The sequence below is a fragment of the Poecilia reticulata genome, chromosome 4 (genome assembly GCF_904066995.2).
Source record: "Poecilia reticulata chromosome 4, P_reticulata-male-v2, whole genome shotgun sequence".
In the NCBI taxonomy this organism is placed as follows: Eukaryota; Metazoa; Chordata; class Actinopteri; order Cyprinodontiformes; family Poeciliidae; genus Poecilia; species Poecilia reticulata.
This window is the reverse complement of record NC_088833.1, coordinates 10,979,702-11,000,729: the sequence shown is the minus strand read 5'-3', so window position 1 is coordinate 11,000,729 and position 21,028 is coordinate 10,979,702. Positions and strand designations below refer to the sequence as shown.

Genomic DNA, 21,028 nt, shown 5'->3' with positions numbered 1-21,028 from the left:
AAGCTTAGCACCCCTAGTGGAGAAGGAAAAAAAATTGATTTGATTACATGTCAATGAAACATTTTACAACTAGACCAAGGCAAGAATAACTTCACATGAGCTTTATTTGCCAAGCTTGTGCACACAAACAAGAAATGTGACTGTGTTTCCACTTTGGTCTCAGTGTACACACACTAAATATACGAATTTGGTGGAAAAAAAAAAAAAAAAAAAAAAAAAATATATATATATATATATATATATATATATATATATATATATATATATATATTATTTAGAAAAAGCATTTGGAAAAGTTGTCTTTATTTTTGATGCTTGAGAATTCATAATACATTGCTTTGTAATAAGCATTATGGTCTGTTTTCAACAAAGTGATAAATAAAATAACACAAACTTAAGGAAAAAAAAATTTAAGTAAAACAAGTGTGTATAAATGCATGCAAAAAAATAAGTAAACTAAAATGTAAAAATTAATCCGTAAGTAAAATTGGAAAAAATATTATATAATTATAATTGACATTTTTTATATTAAATAGAGAAAAACAATTAGGAATATATGTAAAGACTTCAGTGGAGATGATTTTGTATCCTGATGTTTCTGTAGATTTCCCAGATTATGCAGAGTGAATTTTGCAATGTTGCATCAAGCGTACTCCTGCTTGGTGTAATTTTAGCTCCAAGCAGTCTGCCCACAAAATTATAACACTGAGTGAAAGACTTGCTTTTGGAAAAGAAATGCCCAATAGAAATGTGCAATAGAAATTATCAGGGCCAGAAAATTATTTCTGCTTTTTTCCCCCCTTAAGATGAAAGCAACATTTTCATTTTAAGCAAAAGTAAAAATATCTTTCTTCCTTATGAGGTAAGTTATGTATCTATGTACAAAGTTTAACAGTTCTTTGTAATAATAGAATGAAAAACTCTTAGCAAGAAAGAATCACACAGTAGATACTATTTTTACAAATAAATAAATAAACAAAAATCAAAGACCTATTTGTATTTAGCAAAAATAATTCAAGAGGAAAATTTTTTTCCGTGACTAAAATAAAACGACGTTTTTGTAAATCCATGCATGAATTAGGCATTTAGACTCTTCTTTGATCATCTGAACTCCAGTCCATCCTGGTAATCCTAATTCATCTCCAAGGAGATTTGATTTCCCGGATGTCCCTAAAGCGTCCTCTGGGATGTCAGATGATTCCACCTCTGAGATTTGGCCTCATTTCTTGTGCCGTCATCCAGCAAAACCAGCTGCTCGTTTGTTTCTCATTAAGTGGCATCTTTTTAAAAGTTCGAGTGAGACCCACACGAAGAAATGCACCCAGCTCCCACCCTGCACACGAAGGGTAAACAGGAGCTGAGTGGGCGTTAGGAGCTGTGCCTAATGCACCAGGATGAAAGATGTTACCATGTGGTCGGGAGCTGGTCTCTGTGATCCTGACAGGTTGGTACTAACAATAATAAATCGGCACCGACCACAAGTATGAGCGGACGGTTAGATGGAGGGGAAAAAAGGAGGGAAAGAAAGGCGGAAAAGTTAAGAAAAAAATAGAAGCAAAAACAAGAGGACCACGTAAAAGAAAGATGACAAGATTCATGAACAGAGGAAAGTGAGAAGCAAAAAAATAAAAACTGGACGTGGATGGAGGTTGAAGTTTTAGTAAACAAAGATAAACAAGACATAAAAGCAACCAAAATGTGAGCAAGAACAAAATGTAAAAGATTTATCATGACTTTGTATTGGATATTTTGAGGTTGAACGCAAAATAATGACTGTTCAAAGCACGAGGGCAAAGCCTTTGTGTAAAAGAAATCAAAGGTTTCAGACACACAGAGGAGAGACGGATGATGAAGAACAGCCAGCGAGGATTAGACAGCTGAAAGGAGACCTGATGTATCTCTTTTGGTCGTGAAGAGTCGACGGCGTCTCCAGCAGTTTTTCCAACAGGAGATTTCTCAGTGCTTCGATTCTGGTCTCAACCTCAGCATAAACTGCAGCACAAAATGGAAACAGCTTTTTAACATCATCAAATTACTTTGTGGCATTTATTTGTTGGGGCAAAACCCCCCAGAAAGCGCAGAATTTTTTTTTAGAAAAAAAAAAACAACCTTTCTTGAAAACTGCAACTTCAGTATTTCCAAAAAGAGATTTGGCTTTCTCGTAGTCATTGATCACCACGTCGTAATCTCCCTGGGAGAAAAATAAAATAAAAAATCAGTTAATAATGCAGCATTTTGATCCTACTCATCAATCACAACACCAACTGTGCTAAACTATCTATAGCTCCACCCTCTGGTTGAAGTCACCCAGGCTGGACCTCAAAGCAAATACACAAGACAAACTGAGGACAGACGGAGCCGAAACTGCAAGGAAAAGAGTTGAAACCTGCGTCTTATTGGCGAGTGTTTTATGCTAAATGTGGATTAAAATAAAGCCAGAAAATGTTTAAACATTTAGGATCAATCTTCAAACAAAAGTGGTAAATATAAATAAACAGGTGAGGAAGCTTTTATTTTTCTGTAACAGACTTTAGAAACGCTAAATACAAAAAAAAAAAATTAAAAATGCAGCATAAAAATAAATGCATACACTTTGGCATATTATCTGTTAGGAGTTAAAATTATTTCAGACGAACAAGCCAGCTCCCAAGGCTTTTAATGGTTAGCCTGCTATCCCACTTCCCCACTTGACTGCTTTATGTAGATTTTGCTCTACAAAATTACAGGATCTACCAAAAAGATGATCTAGTGTCATGCTAAAGGTGACTTGTCACAATGCAAAAAATTTGAAATTTCAATCCCAATGTTAAAGAAAATGCACAATATTTTTTGAAGGCCTTGTGTTCTTTCTAGTCAAGAGCAAAACATCTGAAAAAAAAAACAAACAAAAACAACAACATATGACCAAGTTTTAACTTCCTTAATAGGAGATTTTGTTCAGGAAAATGTAACATTTAAAAGTGTCACTTCCTTGTTTGGCAAAACAGTCGTCACAATAACATTTACTACACACGGTAGTCTCCTTCATCGAAGTGAGTACCTGTGACTCAGTTTTTATTTTATCGTTATTATCTAAAAAATGTATTGTGTTTAGTGTAATGTGTTTTCATTTGCCTGTCAACTTTACTACTGATGGACAAAAAAGACTCAATGAAACATTAAATTGTTTATCAACACAAACATGGATTTGGCACATAAAAAACATTTTTACAGTGGAAACTTGTATTTCGCTGGGCTGACAAATATTCAACAATCTTGAATGAAACCACTGTAGTTAATCCCTGGTTCAAATTCTTGGCAACCAGGCCATGTCGGTGTGCACAGGGCCTCAATGGTGTTACTCACTCATGCTCCACACCAGACTCCGATCCTCTGCAATCTTTCTATTAATCCACCACAGTTATGCTATGGAAGTATTTTACATGTTCAGAGCCTCCTGGAAACCTTCGTGATCTACCAGGAACCCAGTGTTTTTTAAAACGTCTTTGACGGCTTTGCTAAGAATTGTTCTTGCATGTCTTTGATGGCTTTTATGCCTTGTTTAGTAATTGCAGATGTAACAACAAGCAGGTTTCTCATCTGAAACGGGACCACCACTCCCAGTGAAGACACTTAGAACAAAATGTTAAGATGAAAAGAGCACCAATACTGGAGGCTTTTTTCTAAGGTTGCACAAGGCAATGTCCTGGAAAGCAATGAAATATATTTAAGGATTTCTTTTTTTTTTTTTTTAAAGCATTCATTTTAATAACCTCTAATCTTTGTTCTCAAGAGAGAAACTAGGATAAGGTTTTCATATATTCTATACCAGGTTTGCTGAGGGGACACAGCATCAACAGGCTGGTGTTTAGGCAAGGATCAGGTGGGTTTAATTTTGCATTTGGCACTTTCTGTTTACATGCTGGGATTTCTCATGTTCGTGTAAAGTACCTTCTGAATGTTGCGTTCTATGTTGAGCGGCAGGTTGAAGAGAAACTTGAACCGCTGCAGCACGTTGAGCGCATTGCGTGTGGAGTCAGCCTTGTCTTTCCGTCCGAGGACCTCCTGGAAGAGAGTATCTGCGGTATCACTCGCTCCTGCGAAAAAAGACGGAGTGAGAAAAAGCTATGAGCGAGAGTGAAGGAGGTGGGAGAAAATGAGAAACTGGGATACTGTATAAATAAATGCTAAACACCACATTTCCCTCATATTCCCGGTCTCTGGTTTTCCTCTTGCTCGGGATGTTATTAGACAGAAAAAAAGAGGAATAGGAGCAGGAACTACACTGCGCAGAAGAAAGTGACAACTATCTCTTAGCGTACTTGGTGGGACTTGAGCAGAACTAAGGGGCTTCGTGGGTGGCCTCAGCTGAGCCGTCAGATAGAAAAAAAACAAAGTTCTTCTATTCAAAACAAAACTCCCACCCGCAACAAAATCCCTGAAGGAAAAACAGCAAAAGGCTGAGTAAAGACTAATATCTAACATTTTTCAATCACCAGTGTCACTTATTAAGGAACATTTAACAAGGCTGATTTGTGATTGGCTGACTGGTGCTGTGTGTTTGATGCTAAGAGTTTTGGGGGGGAGGATGAACGAAGCTCTATTTCTGCTGTGCCATGGGCCTTTACGTCCGGGTTTGGAGGGATGAAAGATATGTCCGGCTAAGAGGTTTATTTACTCTTCACTTAGGGAAAAGGGCCAGCTTATTGACCTCACATTAGAGTGGCCCCATTATCATGTATGACCTACAAGGGTGGGACACAGGGTTTGATGAGGGATCAGCTTAATAAAGTGGGGAAGACCAACAGTGCACTGAATGAACACACACATGTCCAGGTTACAGTTTTCACTTATCACTCCAATTTTCTGGCACAGTCCATCCGTTTTTGTCCCATTTGTCTGATCTGATCAAATAGATGATTAAATATATTCCACTATAGACTAGAATGTTATATTCTCCTATTAAATACTTTTATATTGTATAAGGATTCTGAATAAAATAGATGAATATATCTATTCTATTCAGAACGTAAGCATTGTCAGTTCCAAAAGGTAACTTTAAAAGATATTTTTTGTGTATATATGTACTGATTTTATAAATTTTTTATATTTATATATTTAAATTATTGCTGATCTCTCTTGTCGGCAAAACAAATCTGCCTAAAGTCACTTTACCTATAACAGAAATTCCTTTTTCGGAGGTGCTCTAATACTTGCATTTAAATGAAAATAGATTAATATAGATACAAATGGCTAAGAATATGTATAAAATTAATAAGAAAAATTTAAAGCAACAATTTGAAAATAGAAAAGAATAACTTTACTGAACAATAAGGGCAAAATTTCTACATTAATAAAGTGTAACTATAAAAAATATGTGCAACTGAGTCGGTTAACTTAAAAATTAACAAAATGTGCATTTGTACCTGGAGAAAAACTATATATCATTTTTAAATTCACAAGAAGGCCAGAACCAAATTTTTAAACAATCATCATCAGTTTTGTTTCACAAAATTTAAAATAAAACTTACGATTTAGGATGTTTTCCAGTCGCTGGGTCATCGATCCCTCAACTTTCTCTGTTCCATCCGATTCCAGTCTCTGGTGGATCGCTGGAAGAGCATTAATAACTTTAATGATTGAAAATTATAAACATAATTGCAACAGACGTATGAAAATTATTTCTGTTTTCTTAACTGCAGTGGGACACATCACCAAAGATATGGACATTTTTAGCTTCAGGAACTGAAGGTAAAACAACAAACAGGCTCTGCCTCAATGGTAGATGTGAGATAACCTCACCGGTTCTCCACTCACAGATGCTGCTATTGAACCCACCAGTGACTGTTCCCACACTGCCAGGACGTGACCTCGCACTGGCCTGGATCAAGTCGCCCAACTACAGCCATTAACAGCACAGTTTGGTGGTTTTGGGACATTAAAGCCCTTTGACCAAGAGGGGGTAAATATGAATGTAAAACGTCTCATTTGTTTGAAAAAATAACATGCTTTTATGCCAAAAGTGACTGCGGCAGAGAGGAGAGTGAAAGGGGGGCAGGAACCCTCTGATGGCCTGTAGCCATCACTTAGCATGAAGAGCTTCATACCAGAAAGAGAGTTTGAAAAAGGCGGAATGGAGGAGAAAAAAAACTAAAAGGGGGGAAAAAAGAGGGAGAGAGTGGTGGGGCTACCCCAGTGAATAAATAAATGGTGTTCAGTAGTGGGCAGCTGGGTGCTGAGAGCTGAGGGTGGGTTTATTGACAGAGTCGCAAAGAGGTGGGGAGCCTTTAAAAGACAATCTCCTGCATACTTGTGCAGCGACACCATCGTGAAGAAGAACTCCATCTAAAAAATGAAGACGACAAATAAACATTTACACCAAATGGCTTTTAGCTGATTTTAAAAAAAAAGAAGGAGAAAGGGAAAATTTCCATAAATAAATAAGGCTCGAATCAGACAGACAGACAGAAGCATTACTGAGACACACTGTTCAAACACACTGTTTGTAGTAAGGACGTCACTACAAGCCAGCAGTAAATGTGACTGAACGCAGGTTAGGACGGAAATAAGCAGAGATGGTGTGTGTACGCAGGATTGATAGGGCCAAAAACAAAGGATGACACACACACTGCAGGTCTGCTTCATGTCTCCAGACTGCCCTTTGCCCCACTGCCAGCTGCCTGTCCTCTCCCACCGAGAGGCCTGATGACGTTACAGTTAAGCTAAACATCAGGTCAAGATCCGGAGAACACACGAAGGCAGGTCCTGAGGAAGAGCCGCAGCTCCTGCTCCGCTTCCTGGAACCGTTCAGGGAGGGGGAAAAAAAGAAAAAAAGAGAATAAAAATAAAAATACAGTGTCCCTGGTTTCTAAAGCTGGAGATGTTTTGACTCCTGCTGGGGCTGGGGACGCGGCGAACAGGCCCTGGGAATCTTTCATTTTTGGACCACGGTAGCTGTTCCGTTTCCTGCATCACTGGGAGACTTCCTTTTCACACAACAATGAAAAACCTCAAATTTCAACATTTTAGCAGAAATAACCCGCCCCTCCCTCACAGCCTGTCACTCATTCAATCAGCCAGAGAGAGAATGTCTCAGAAGAATCGGCCCAACTCGTCTCTCAGGCTTCGGGATCATACAGTGTGCAGGGACAAAATTCTCCACAAAACCCTGAGACATTTCCCTTAAAGTGAAAATATTGATCAGATTAAAATATATTAATAGAGTAAAAGATGAAATTGATTGAAAATTACACGTGCATCATCTGAGAAACATTTAGGCCCAAATGATCTCCTCGATACCCCTTAAACTCTATTTTTATTTAGTAAAAAAAAAAAATTCTAAAACACACTCCATTACCAAGGTTTTGGATTTCATAAATAGAGGAAAGATTTTGCAAATAATCAACATTGTTTTATAGAATTAGCAGCACAACGATCGAGCTTTTGCTGTCCGATATCGATTTCCCAGAGAGAATTACCTGCTGATTCCAATTCATTTATTTTTTAAAGAAAATAATACTGCTAATTTCTTGGTAAATATAGTATTTTAGAGTCAAACCAAAAAAAAAAAAAAAAAAGGAATTACAAGATTAGAAAATTATTCTGTTTTCTTGTAATTATTGAATAGCAAAAAAAACAAACAAACACATTTTTCAGTATCTGACTGGATGATCACCAGTCAAAGCTAATCAAAGGAAATAGCCAGATTAGCCAGATTTTGATCACAGGTCAGCTGACTGGTGTATCACCATTTATTCTGTTTTCACAGAATACAATTCTGTTAGAGATAATTTAGTATAGAACTATCCAGTTGAGGTTTGAACAAACTTTAGATTTTAAACTAGAGATGATCAAATGCAATCCCGACTCTACAAAATAAAAGTTATATAGCATTAAATTGCTACCAGGCAGCAGTAATGGTTTCTAAACGTGTTTACAAATAGTTTGTATCTGGTCACTATTTCTTTTGTTCAACTCACAACTTGGGATAGATTATTATTGTATTGTTTATCATTGTTGTGATGCTTTTCTAACAGGATACAAATTGTTATTTATTGTGATAGCAAAAAACCTAATGAGGTCTGCAAACCCCGAAACTAACAGCCATGTTTGGATTGTTACTTAGACTATCTTTCCACTAGTAGTTCTACGAGAGCATCAATAAATATTAATATCTTGGAAAACATGATTAAATGCTGCTATCAAGTGCTATTTATCAATGTATTATGTAAAAACGTTAAGTTCATACTGGCTAGATCACCAAAATGCTGCCATATAAATGATTTAAAAGTGAAGGGGCTTTCATCAAGGACATCGTCTATAATATATCAGCAAAACATAGTTTATCCAAGTACTAGTAAATAGCATTGTATATTAATTCAGTTTATATTTTCAACACATTATGAAAATGTGATGCCGATTTCAAAATTTGCAATGTTTTCCATGTTTTATATCCTCTACACATAATTGCAAACTATGTAGAACGAAGTACTTGCAAACTATCCCAAGACAGCAAGGCATTTTGCAGATCTTTTAGTTTACAAAATGCAAAAGTCATATTTTATAATAAATGACTATTTTAAATATTAGAAATGTCTATATTGAACTCAAGAGGAAAAACAGCTAAAAGCCCTTAAATGAGAACTAAAAAAAAAAAAAAAAATGTTCAGAAGAAGAAAACCTCAGAGTGTCGCTGTTGCTCTGAACTTTTTCCATCCATCTCATTTCTTTACACAGGTTTTGGCTTCCCGTCCTTCTTTCCACCTTGCATGCTGCATTAAAAATAACCCCAGACTTCAATTAAAGTCATCAATAAAACCTGATGAACATCTAAGCGTGCGAGCTGAAAGTAAACAAGAGGGGAGACCAGAATGTCACATGGTGACTGAGAGCGTCTGCAGGCACAGCAGCAACTTCCAACGCAGCACATTCTGAAGTGCAAGACTTTCTAAAAATCCCAAAAGCTGCCTCTCAGGTAAGCTTCATCTGGTCTGGCTCAGAACGACGACGATGTGCCAAGCTCCTCGGAGACACAAAGAAGGGATTCACAGTCGCTCAGACAGCTGTGCTTAGTAGCCCTGCAGCGGTTCACTGCAGGGGCCGAGTCCAACTGGCTAGCTCACAGGCTGCGTGCTCTGTGCATTGGTTTGGCCAGCCGTACTCCGTGTAAAGAATATATCCCTGACCCAACTACCCATTCTGTGTGGCTGCCTCATTTTTCAAGACAGAGAACTGAACCCTGGCCTGAAAAGGATGCCGCGGGGCAGTAATGAGTCACAGCGAGAAGCCATGGGGTCTAGAGGTTTGAAAATTAACCTTCAAGTCACGCTGCTGGTTCAAATATGAGACAATGTTTATCTTTATGAGGGGGAAAAGAATAAAACCCTTTGACACATGGATGTAATATAGCATTTGAGGAGAGGTATTTTTCAGCTACAGTGTTTGATGCTGTACCGCCGTCAAGATAATGTTTCTTTACTCTGTCCTGCTGCTGTTAGGAGCTTCTGATGAATAAATAAACTCACAAAAAGTGAAAGCAAGCTTAGTTAGGATGCAGAAAAAGTTCAAAAACAGAATAATGTGAAAAGCTTTTATGTCTTGATGTGAAACGCTGAGAGAGACAGAGAGAAAAAAAATGCTTTTAATGTTTTACGTATTCACACAAGTGGACACCTAAATTAGCAGTTTCAAGGCATATTTCTTGCAACAAGCGACACGAATACAACATAAGTTTCAATAATGAAAAAGCATACAAGCGCTGAGAATCTAAAGATAACTCCCTCAGAGTTGTTCAAAATAATTTACACATTAATAAGTAGTCATACACTTTCTCTTGATGCAGCTTACATAATGCATATATAAACACTGCTGAAAAAGGAAAAAGAAGAGGCCCGAATTGAAAATAAAAGAATCTTTAACTCAAAAATAGTTTCAGTTTAATGTTTTTAATTTCTAAGTTTTATTGGAAAATAGAAAAAAAAATCACTAAACCCTAAAATTATCCATCAACCATCTCATTCTTACCTTACTCTGTTAAAAACAACAAACATTTCCTCAAATTTGGAAAACTCCAAAATGAGGCTAAAGTATATGAAGCTACATTCACCTATCACACACCTATGGACTGTTATGTTCTATATTGTTCCATTTTTGCACACATCTTTTAAGTAAATATATTTTAAAATCCTTACAGCAGTGGGAAAAACAAAATGTACTCTTGGAGTTTAGAGAAGATGGAAAAGTGAAAGCAGCAGTCGAGATTTTCTAGTTAGAGGACTTGAATAAGTGATTTGTAGTTGCTGCTGGTGATATTTGGTCTGAATGGTACTGCTGCTGCCCATCAGTGTGAGAAGGGTTATAAACCATTACATAAACTGAGTGAGACTGAGATTATTCACAATGGAAAACATCTAAGAGAGCTACCAGCCTTCATGATTGAATGTTTAAGCGACTTCTCCCCAATGTCAGACCATGCAATACTCTGCAAAAAATGCTAAGAAATCCATAAGCTCCATGCAAAGCTTTAAAAATATCAGTTAGCAATGTAAATGTTAAAGTTAATAAAAGCATAAATAGAAAAAGATGGAACAAAGACAGTTTGTTTAGAAGGGTCAAAGGAAAACATCTGTGCAACTCTAATGCACTGTCGGTTGGTCATACTGTATAAAATTAAAACCAAACTAAACACCAGCATGTCATCAGCAAATGCTGATGATTTCAGCTCGTTTTGCAGTCATCCATCAAGTTATCTGGAAATTTAATTATTTCAAAGTCAAATGTGAGGCAGGTCAACCTGTCCGATTTGGACAACTGAAGCTTGATCCAAATTGGGCCATGGAAGCAGGGAGACAAGGTTGTAAAGAAGAGGCTAGTGGAATTACCCCACAATGATGTGGGAAAATGATAAAGTCATACAGGAAATGACTACCGACAGCTGCTAGTGCTGAAGGTGATTCTACAAGTCGAGCTGTTGGATGCATTTTGTTTTTCCATCCACAGCTTTTCCATTTCAGCCTTATATTAAATGACTAACAAATGACAATATGGAATCTGTTCTGTGCTTTTCCACACGTCACTTAAAGTCATTTTAGAACCTGGCAAACATCAGATCATTTTTATTATGTCCTAATACATAAAACCTTAGAGCTGAAAGAGGGTACACGTTCTACCAACCATGAGTGTGAGTCCACTTGGCCCACAGGTCAATGTAGTGCACACATGGCGCGTTGCTTCCTGCAACCCCTCCAGACTGTACACTTCCCATTGGGGCAGTGGGCACACAGAAGCCACGCTCAGTCTGAACGTGAGAATGACTCTGCATTGTTCCCATTGGTCATATTGGCTCCGTTATCAGCTCTATCAGTCCTAATACTCTGGCTCGCATTGTGTTGGGCTGCTCCGTTTATTTAGATTCAGTCACTAACAATGAAAACATTGCCTCTCCTCCAACCGGAGCACAAACATACGGAAAGTAATAATAATAAAGATGGAGGCAGAAAAGTGTACATATAAATAGTAAGGGGAAGTAACTGAGTGGCTGCGGCGGGAGCAGAGCGTAAACAGACAAAAGCATGAATGATGAAGTGAACAATTGATTCGAGGTACCTGGCAGAGCGACAGCGGCCCGACTCTGCCACCTTGAAATCTTTTTGGCATCTGAGGGTCAGCGAGTGTGAATGGCATGTTCGTGCTTTTCTAACCACGTCTCGGAGCCGAGCGAGGCTGACAGGTGAGAGCTGATCTCATTTTGATGGAGGTGATTTAACCGTGTTGTGGTTGGCTGCTGGAACTGTAGCGCAGAGAGGAGGGTTTTCACACACCGTCCAAATGAGCCTCTTTAATCAACCGCTGCTAAACCACATGTGGCGGTGGGGTGAGGAGGGAGGGGGATTAAAACGGCCCAACTTGTACATTTACCCCCAAATTAGGACCTTATTTCTGAGGCCAAATATGAAGTGAGGGAGTAAAGGTTTGCGCACGTTTGAGATCATGTCTTTCTTTACCTGCCAGAGCGTCCTGAGCCTCAAAGAATGTGCTGAGGCCTCCTTTCACATAGGCCAGGCTTCCCTCGTTTTTCTTAGTCGCTTGCTTCTTCAGGTTACTGGCTGCAATCTTCAGCTGCTCAAATCTGCAACGAAAATCAACAAAAACAACTAATAATTATCAGTTTATTGCGAGACATAAACAAAAAAGCCAAACAATGACTTGAATTTGTTTCTTATTCGTGCCTGTTTGCATTTCTTACACACTATTTCGGGACGCATAGTTTGAGATTTTACGCGTGTGAGTACGTGTGTCTGTGTGTCAGTGTCCTGAGTGAGGTTTCCTCTGCAGGAAGAAACAGTCACCCAGTGAGGTCCAAACAGAGGCCCCTGGTCATGCTGGATCCTCGGGGTCTGGGTTACTGGAAGGCTAAGCAGGGGGGAGAGGAAGCCAGGAGTGTCCAAAATAACTCTCCTCTGCCCCAACAGTCTTTAGGGTCAACAGGCTACCTCGTCTACACGCCGCTCTGATCTCTGAAGAACCAGCTGACAATGTGGGGAGAAACTCAAAGGGAATTGGTAAAAAAAAAAAAAAAAAGAAGAAAAAAACAGTGCAACTATGTTTTTGTTTTCTTCAGCTGGAATTCCTGGCATATTTTCTTTACCAGTCAGTACGTGAATGTAGAAATCATTTCCAGCAGTATATTGAATTGTTTCTTCATTTTTAAATAATCCTTGATCATTATTTCAATTGCAAAATGTCAGAAACTTGTAAAAAAAAAAAAACAACTGAATGGTACATTTTAGTAAAAATTATATACAGAGCGATACTTAATAAAATTTAAAGCCATATAGTTAATGGATTATCAAGATAAGCAATCATGTAAATACTTTTTCTCCCAAACACCATCTATTTTAACTCTACATCATTCTCTGATGATTTTATACATCTAGTTTAAGTTAATTGGGTTTCTGATTTCCATTTGGATATGTTGACCTTTATGAAATATGACAGATTAGGATTCTTAAAAAACAAAATAACTGAGTAGAAAGTAGAAACTGGAGTCACATAATTGTGTTTCCTTAAAGAAAACTATGAGCAGATCATTTAACTAGAAGTAATTTTGGAAAGTCTGTGCAAACTGTCGTTAGAAACAGCTTCCATTTAAAGCGGAAAAAGTCATCCATAAAAAATAAAACTACAAATATATGAAATGAGGAAGGAAACTGTGTGAGACGCATTTGTGTCTCACACATTCAAACTTGTGTATCAAAAAACATATTGGCAAAATCCTGGAGTTAAAATGCAACACTGCCAGATTCTGAGAAATTATTACGCTTCCTCCTATAAATACTCTGTATTTTTGTTCTTAGTGGCATTTGTCACATTTGTCAAAAAACATTGAGAAAATTTATTTTTTGACTACTTGCACTATGTGGTGAAAAATATATATATATATATTTAAAAAAAGAGACATCAAAGTTGTAACCAGTGGATGCAAAAATCCAGATTTTACTTCTGTCTAAGTGAAAAACAGACACCTCAAGTGCATGACCAGTAAGAGGAAACCGTATTTCTGCTTTATGAGATGGTTGTTTAAACAGACACAACAATGGACCTACCCGGAGCCTGCGTGGTTCTCTATAAGGTACCAGGAGGCAGAGAAGTTCTCACTGGTGAAGTCTCCACTCATTCCAGGAAATATCTGCTCCAGGTCTTTCTGTGGAACTTTGCCCCTACAAGAAAAAAACATTAAGGCATGTAAATGCAAGAGAAAACTGTATGAACAGCTGAGTATTGTTGAGGAGAACTGAATTATAAGTACGCTAGTTGTAAAGCTGTATCATTTCAATGTGACTTTATTTTCCAGCAGGGGGCAGCGTGTAGCTAGGAAGCACAGGCCTTGGAGAGCCTGGCGTGGGAAGTGCAGTGTGTGACGCCTGGATGCCCCTGGAGGACCCAGTACTCATTAGGGAAGCTTGATCTCTACTAATGACCTGTGGGCTACACAAACCAACATCCCCAGCATCACCACCCACCCTGCAGTTACACACACACACACACACACACACACACACATGCACAAACACACACGCATATAAAGAAGGAAACATCTCACATTAGAGTTCAGTGTTTAATTATGTGAAGAAAAAGAAAACCATCTACCACCATGGTGATGTTTGCGCACAAATACATACAAAACCAGCGGTTCCTCCCGTGGATGGGAGTGCCAGGGTTCCTGCTATTCTCCCACCTCAACATATATTTCATTTTTCCAGTTGATTTTCAGCTCATTTACACTTCTAAGTGAAAATATTTACTCTGGATTAGATTTTTATCTTTCTGAAGCTCTTAGTCTCATAAAAAATAATAAATGTCTGCAAAATTTTAAATGACCAGAAATGTTGTCGTATTTATTCTAATATATTTTACTTCTGAACAGTGGAATTGATACCAAGAGAATATTTGTTTAATTAAAAATGTTTATGACAAAAATGTTCGCAGCAAGCAGAACTCAGACTGAAGCTATTTTAAGGAATAAAAGCAAAGCAGAACAGATGAGCTGGCTTTTCCTCAAACAATGTTCCTCATCAATCAACATTTTATGGTGTTTTTAAATCTCACAGCTGGACTTCATACACAGCCACCCAGACAAACAGCATTGGACCCAAGCAATGGTGTTCCTATCTTTAGAATTCTGATGCAGCAAGAAGATTTTACATTTCTGAAATGAGATTAGCTTTCCGGAAAGTTCGGTTCGACAGAATGAAGATTTTAGCAATGCACTCATCAGATTTCGGATTTTCTCTGAAGTCGGACCTGCTGATTTTGATTCTTTCTGTAGGAAACTATACCACATAGAAACATATTTGTGTAAACTGTTTTGACTCGACAGTTAAAATATAACAAACACTGAGCATAAAAGTAAACCTCAGCGCAGATTTTTTTTTTAGATTGGGGTTGTTTTGAATCCAACAGAAAATGCACACATCAAAGCATTTGTCCCTGAGCTCTATGATATTCTCAAAAAACTGAGCATATAGAAGAATATGTCGTTAGTTGACTCACTTTTACAAAATGAAAAATGTGGGAGCTTTTAGATTTTATGTATTTTTAAATTATATGATGTATTTAAAATATAAGATTATTAAGCAAAAATTGACAGTCCTCGCCTGTTAAACAGCTTTCTTAAGAAAATTAGAGAACATACAAGTTTTTAAAACAAGGCTTAAAATGTGTGTTTTTCATTTGGTATTTCACTAATTGAAGTGATTAAGATGCATAATGAAAATGCATTCCTATTCTTACCTTACAGTAAATTTATCTTTAGTCTTGTTTAGTTTGGCTTCATCTTAATTTTAAATATTTGTATTTATTATGCTGATTTTATTTATCCACTTTTATTTCTGTGATTAATAAAAGTTTTACACCTGTTTTTAAAAGGTCAAAGTAGATTTTAATTTATTTCTGCTTTATTTTTATTTCTATCAACAATCTTTCTTTTACCATTGCTATGTGGAGTATACAGAATGTCTTCATGTAAAGAAGAGATGATCTCTAATTATGCTTCTGATACAAATAAAAGATAAAAAACCAATACCGTAAAAACGTTTAAAATATAAATGTAGCTTAGTGTGATTAAATCTTAATTAAATATTTAGGCTTCAACCCTCAGAAGCAGGTTTAAATTTTGTGCATCAAGTGTTTCTATCAGAGATCGCAGGATTTGTAAGCAACACCTCACAAGTTGAGTTGAAGTTATAACGGACCTGTCTTTTTCTAAAGCTGCTAAATACTTACAGCAGCAAACCCTAAAAGTGAGATCACTGCAGAAAAATGTAAACAACCTATCGGGCTCTTTTCGAATGCCTTCATGTTACATATCATCCAGAGATAGCTTTAATCTGACTGAAAGGCAAACACCGAGACGCGCTGCGGTGAATGTTTAATGCATCTCTGGGAGCCAGTCAATGGAGCTGCCTGTTTATGGGGGTCTTGTCTCTGGCCACGAGCGGTCACTTGCCCCCAGACCCTCTAAGTCAAACAAATACTGAACCAGAAATGTCAGAACTTGACAAGACAAACTATAAGTTACAAGCTCTGCCCTCCCTGGCCGACGCGTGGGAGCCATCAGCACACTGCCTGCTCTGCGAGGCGCTGTAAGTGTGACGTTTTCTCCCAGAGTCCTTTCCAAATGTCTCTTTATCGTTCTCCTCTCTACTTTATACACAATTATGTTGTTTCCACTCCCTGTGCGGAGCAGTTCGGCTGCTCCCATGCTGGCATAATATTTCAAATGCCGGCATATGGGGAGAGTTTGGGTCTGTTTAGAGATGTAACCCATGACTCAGTGACTTGAGAGCCCTCGTGTTTATGGCAGTGAGATGGCATGTGTACGTTTTTGTATGTTTTCGATCCGTACTTGTCCATCTCGATGCCCAGTGGATTGCTGGGACGCAGAGAGAAGGGGGAGATTCCTTTGTTGCGGTTCGTCCTCATGTCGTAGTTCACCTCGTCCACCCACACGGCGGACTGCTCCAGGATACCTGCAGGACAGGCGGGACGCAGTCACAACACGTCCCAGATGGGCTCACACACAAACACACTTGCTCTAATTTATTTTACAAGCATGCAAACAGTAAATAAGTCAACCGTGGGTTCATGTATTCATTGTTTTTCTATATTTTAATACCTAATACAATAAAGCACTTTTATTCAGTTTGTGCAACTGAAACTGCGTCATAAAAGACCAAATGCAACAATTATATTAATCATAGCTTAAAAAATTTGCATAAAAAAACAACAAAAAAAACAACAACTTTGCAACAATAATATGAAGCGATGAGTGGCAAAGCAAGAAAATCCCTGAAATCTTAAGGGAAAACTAATTTATTGAAGTTTTTAAAATCATATTAACTTTATTGCAATTTGTACTCACATTAACAGTTTGGTAAATTCAATATTGTATTGCCAAATTCAAATAAAATCAATTCGGTTTAGTAGAATTACTGTAATCTGATAGCACATTAATTTATATCAAATAATAAATAAACACCACATGCAATTAGATGTGGTGTTTTTATTAGATTGTGGTTAGATTAAAAGTAGAATGTTATGAAAAATGTCACCAGTATATACTGCCTTACAAAGGTTTTCAATCCCCTAAAATCATTTCACATTGTGTCACTTGAGTATATTTTACTGGGAATTTATGTAACTGACCAACACAAAGTAGTGCATCATTGTAAACTAGAGGGAAAAAAAACAAAAAAACAAAATAGGCTAATTTTTTAATTTTTTTTACAAAAACTCTTGAAATGTTGCACCTACTTATTTTCAGTCTCCTGACATAAATAAATAAAACCCAGACCAAGAAACTGCCTTTAAAAGTAAAATCATTAGTTAAATAATTTAGCCTGAATGTTGTTTAACTGTGAAGGTCTCAGAGGTTTTTAAGAGAGGAGGAGCTGCACAGTTTGGCAGCTCAGGAGGGAGAATCTGTCATCTGTTAGTCTTGCAATCCACCAATCTGGGCTCAAGCCATTGTTGACAGATATCCACAAGAAACTAAATTTAAAGTTTACTTCAAGCCATATATACATCATCAATAGCTGCAGTGCTCATGGGCACTTCATTGGTTCGTTGACCTATACCCTTCTGAGTCTTACCAATCCTCTCTGGCCTGAGCAGTTTAAATGAGACGGTCGAGGTGCCGAGGCCTCCGGACTTTGTGGTGACGATGATTTCTCCCTTGTCATCTTTGGCAGGCCCCACACGGCACACTATTTTGCTGGCCGACATCCACTCTGCTGTCAGCATGCAGTTATGGCCGCAGATGGACAGGCCTGAGATGGAGAGGGAGAGAAAAAGGTGAAATGGGTGAAAGATACAGACACACACACACAGGGGGAACAAATAAACATTTGCAATGCAAGCACACACACACACACACACACACACACACAGGAATACAAATATGGAGCAGTGTAGAAGGGCTTGCTCAGACAGCGCTGTCATCTATCAGCAAGTTTAGTCAAACTGTCACCAGAGGTCGAAGCTCAAGCCGGGGTCACAGCTGGCGTGGGTGGCCTTGATCTTCCTCCAACTCACTCAACTGCTTAAACTTAATGTGAGTGACTCCTCAGTGCTAAGTGGCTCATTACTGGCACAATGTGCACTCTGCCCCGACATCTGTCAGCCTCTTCTTAGAACCTCACAAAGCCTTCGTGAGGCAGGGAGAACTTGGGCATTTTCAGCAGAGGAGATCTGGTAGCGCTTGGCGTGTGTGTCACCCAGCGAGAGGCGATCAACAAATAGCCCATAAAACCGTAAATAATTTGCCCATTAGAGCCCCATTTCCTGCCTCTGTTCTCCATAGGCCACTTTGTTTGGATACATAAGCACTCACACACATTTGTGCATATCTAATTGTCCTAGTCAAGGCCCCAGGGACATGGATGGTCAGGAATAGACTTGTATTGCTGGCCAGGGAGCTGGCAGCCTGATGAAGAGCGGTTTGCGGGTCCTCTGAACTGCCATCAGAGTTTTTACAGGAACTGGCAAATATGACGGAAAATATTGGCAAAGACAAAGTGTGATGTTAAAATCATCTAATGAGAGCAAGATGTTTCAAGCTCAAATTTGGCTTACAAAAAAAGTCATTTGACTTTGTTTTCTTTTAAGCCAAATGACAACTCTGTTTTTCTATGATCATAAATAGGAAAAAGTCTTATAATATGTTAAAATGTGAATTCTGGTCTTGAGTGTTTACACGATTGTTTTCTTTAAACATAAAGGATATACATCCAGTACCCGTGAGCAGATGGACCATAATTATTTGAGTTGGTTTTTTTTGGGGGGAAAAGGGGAATTAAAAGGTGAAAAAAAAAAAAAAAAGTGGTTTAGAAACAAGCAAATTTAGTTTTGATTTTATTGTGGATTTTCTCTAATCCACACAGGGGTTAAATTATACATACACCCTCAATAATATTTACCTAATGTCTCCAAGGAGGTCACACTTTGACAATGCACTATTTGTAACCATCACTAAGCTTAAGGTGCAATTCTGACTGGATATTTGACTTAATGGCAGAATTCGCAAAGTCCATTTAAGCTGGTTGGTTCGACTTTCAAGTGCAAGTTTCAATAAGATTGAGTTCAGGGTTTACTTCAGGGTCATTCCAGTTGCCTGCAGGTAGGTTTGGGATCAGCTGAAACATTGAGTCCACGTTTCACCATTCCGGTTGATGTTGTGAGGTGAAGATACAACATCTGATGGTAACCATCTTTCATTTCTTCATCCACTTTGTGCAGTGGACCCAGTACCTCTAAAAGAAGCACATGCTGCCACCACCATTTAACAGTCTGGTTTTAGGACTAAGAGCTTATCCTTGACTTGTCCAATATGTCTTCTCATTGTGGCCAAATAATTTAATCGACATCTTGATATTATAAAGTATTTGGCTTGTCCACATGTGCAGCTACAAATCTCTGTCAAGCTTTAATGTGTCGATTTTGGACAGGTTTTATTGTGGATGACACTCCCTCAGTCCATGGTGGAATAAAACTGGCTTCTTATGGTGTTCCAGCAGTTTCCAGTTCATGAAAAGCTTAAGACCTGGTGGTTCCTGGGTTATTTCTGAAAATCCTGACAAACTTCCTTTCAAACTGTGGGTGACAGTTTGGAAAATGTGTACTTATGTCATTTGAACTGATATTTTTTGAACAACACGTTTCCTAAACTTTATAAGTCTACAGTTCTTCTTAGCTATGATCATTGGACTTCCTCATTGATCTAAATGCTGGTAAAGCCAATCAACATTATAAAGAAATGTGTTTATATGCTAGCAAAGACAAGCTACCTGCGAGAAATGTTTGTGTCAAAGTAAAACACATTTAAGGATCTTTAGCACCACTGATTCAAAAATGTGATGAATGCAAAATATATTTTGGCTAGTATAATTAATATTAACAGTGGTAATTTGAATTTTAGCAGTTTAGAGTTTTAAAGTTGTTTTTAATGGTTAATTTGGTAATGAGGTAGAAAAGTTGTTTTTTCTTTTTATACTTTAAAGGAAGTTAAATATTTTCAGAATTCTCTGTTGACTTGTGTTACAGAGAATTACTCTGTAATTCTCTGAGTTTGTCAGATAAGTGATCTGACAAACTCAGATCACTTATTTTTGCAGGTTTCAAATTATTAGTAACTTTTTATCTCTATATGCCAACTTGTCTCTATATGTTCTTGACTGGATATGACAGAACACTGCATTTGCTGCAAGACTGAATATCTTTAACCTGTCTGCTCCACACACTCGAATTTAAAGACCTTTAAGAACAAATATTTACTTAATTTAAATAACATGCAAGAGACAATAAGACAAAACATCTGAACGGCCATTAAACTCCACATTCCAAAAGTCAACTCCCATGAAAAGTAAATATATATAGAAAAAAATAAACAAAAATACAAACTATGACTTTGCTGGCACTGAGATGTGCAGTTAGTTTTAAAGGTCTTACCAATGAGATCAGCTGGGCCTGTGCCCAGGTTCTCTCCACGAATGGTCACTTTGGTCCATGCTGGTCCCTCCTTTGGTGAGATGCCCGTGACTAGTGGTGGCGGCCGTGCTGGTGACATTTTGACCTGAGTCGCAGTGCAGCTCTGGACCAATCAGCAACTGGACAAGCACAACATACAATGGTAAAAAATTGGGTGGCATCCGAAATGCAGCCTCCTCGCAGAACATTACAGAATGTCCTGTTGGTCCATTTAAGTTAGAGAAAAGAACTCGACAACAAAATTAATTGAAATTGTTGCATACTTTGCTGCTATACAAACATTAGATCAACAAATATATTCCCAAATGTCCATTGAAAAGTTGCATTAACATAAAAATGTGTGTTCAAATTTACACTGGACTACCCTGCACTAAATTCAGATTTCTTACAATTTGTCACATCTTTTAGTTTGTTAGTAATTGGGAACAATCTGACATTTTTTATCCTTTACTGGCATCTAATCTGGACAAACTTTAAAAACTGATTCAGTTTCAAACTCTAATCT

General features: G+C 37.8%; 1 protein-coding gene across 1 annotated transcript in view; it reads right to left on the bottom strand.

Annotated features, from left to right (window-relative positions):
• The window catches only part of exoc2 (exocyst complex component 2), a 51,834-nt gene that overhangs the window by 21,283 nt on the left and 9,523 nt on the right, over positions 1 to 21,028 (bottom strand). The window contains exons 2-10 of the mRNA XM_008406707.2: positions 20,485 to 20,642; positions 17,631 to 17,807; positions 16,385 to 16,508; positions 13,584 to 13,697; positions 11,982 to 12,106; positions 5,511 to 5,591; positions 3,931 to 4,076; positions 2,110 to 2,191; positions 1,890 to 1,992 (exon numbers count right to left, since the gene is read on the bottom strand). Coding sequence (XP_008404929.1) covers positions 1,890 to 1,992; positions 2,110 to 2,191; positions 3,931 to 4,076; positions 5,511 to 5,591; positions 11,982 to 12,106; positions 13,584 to 13,697; positions 16,385 to 16,508; positions 17,631 to 17,807; positions 20,485 to 20,602 — 1,070 coding nt within the window. The 5' untranslated portion in view covers positions 20,603 to 20,642. The remainder of the gene's footprint in view (positions 1 to 1,889; positions 1,993 to 2,109; positions 2,192 to 3,930; positions 4,077 to 5,510; positions 5,592 to 11,981; positions 12,107 to 13,583; positions 13,698 to 16,384; positions 16,509 to 17,630; positions 17,808 to 20,484; positions 20,643 to 21,028) is intronic.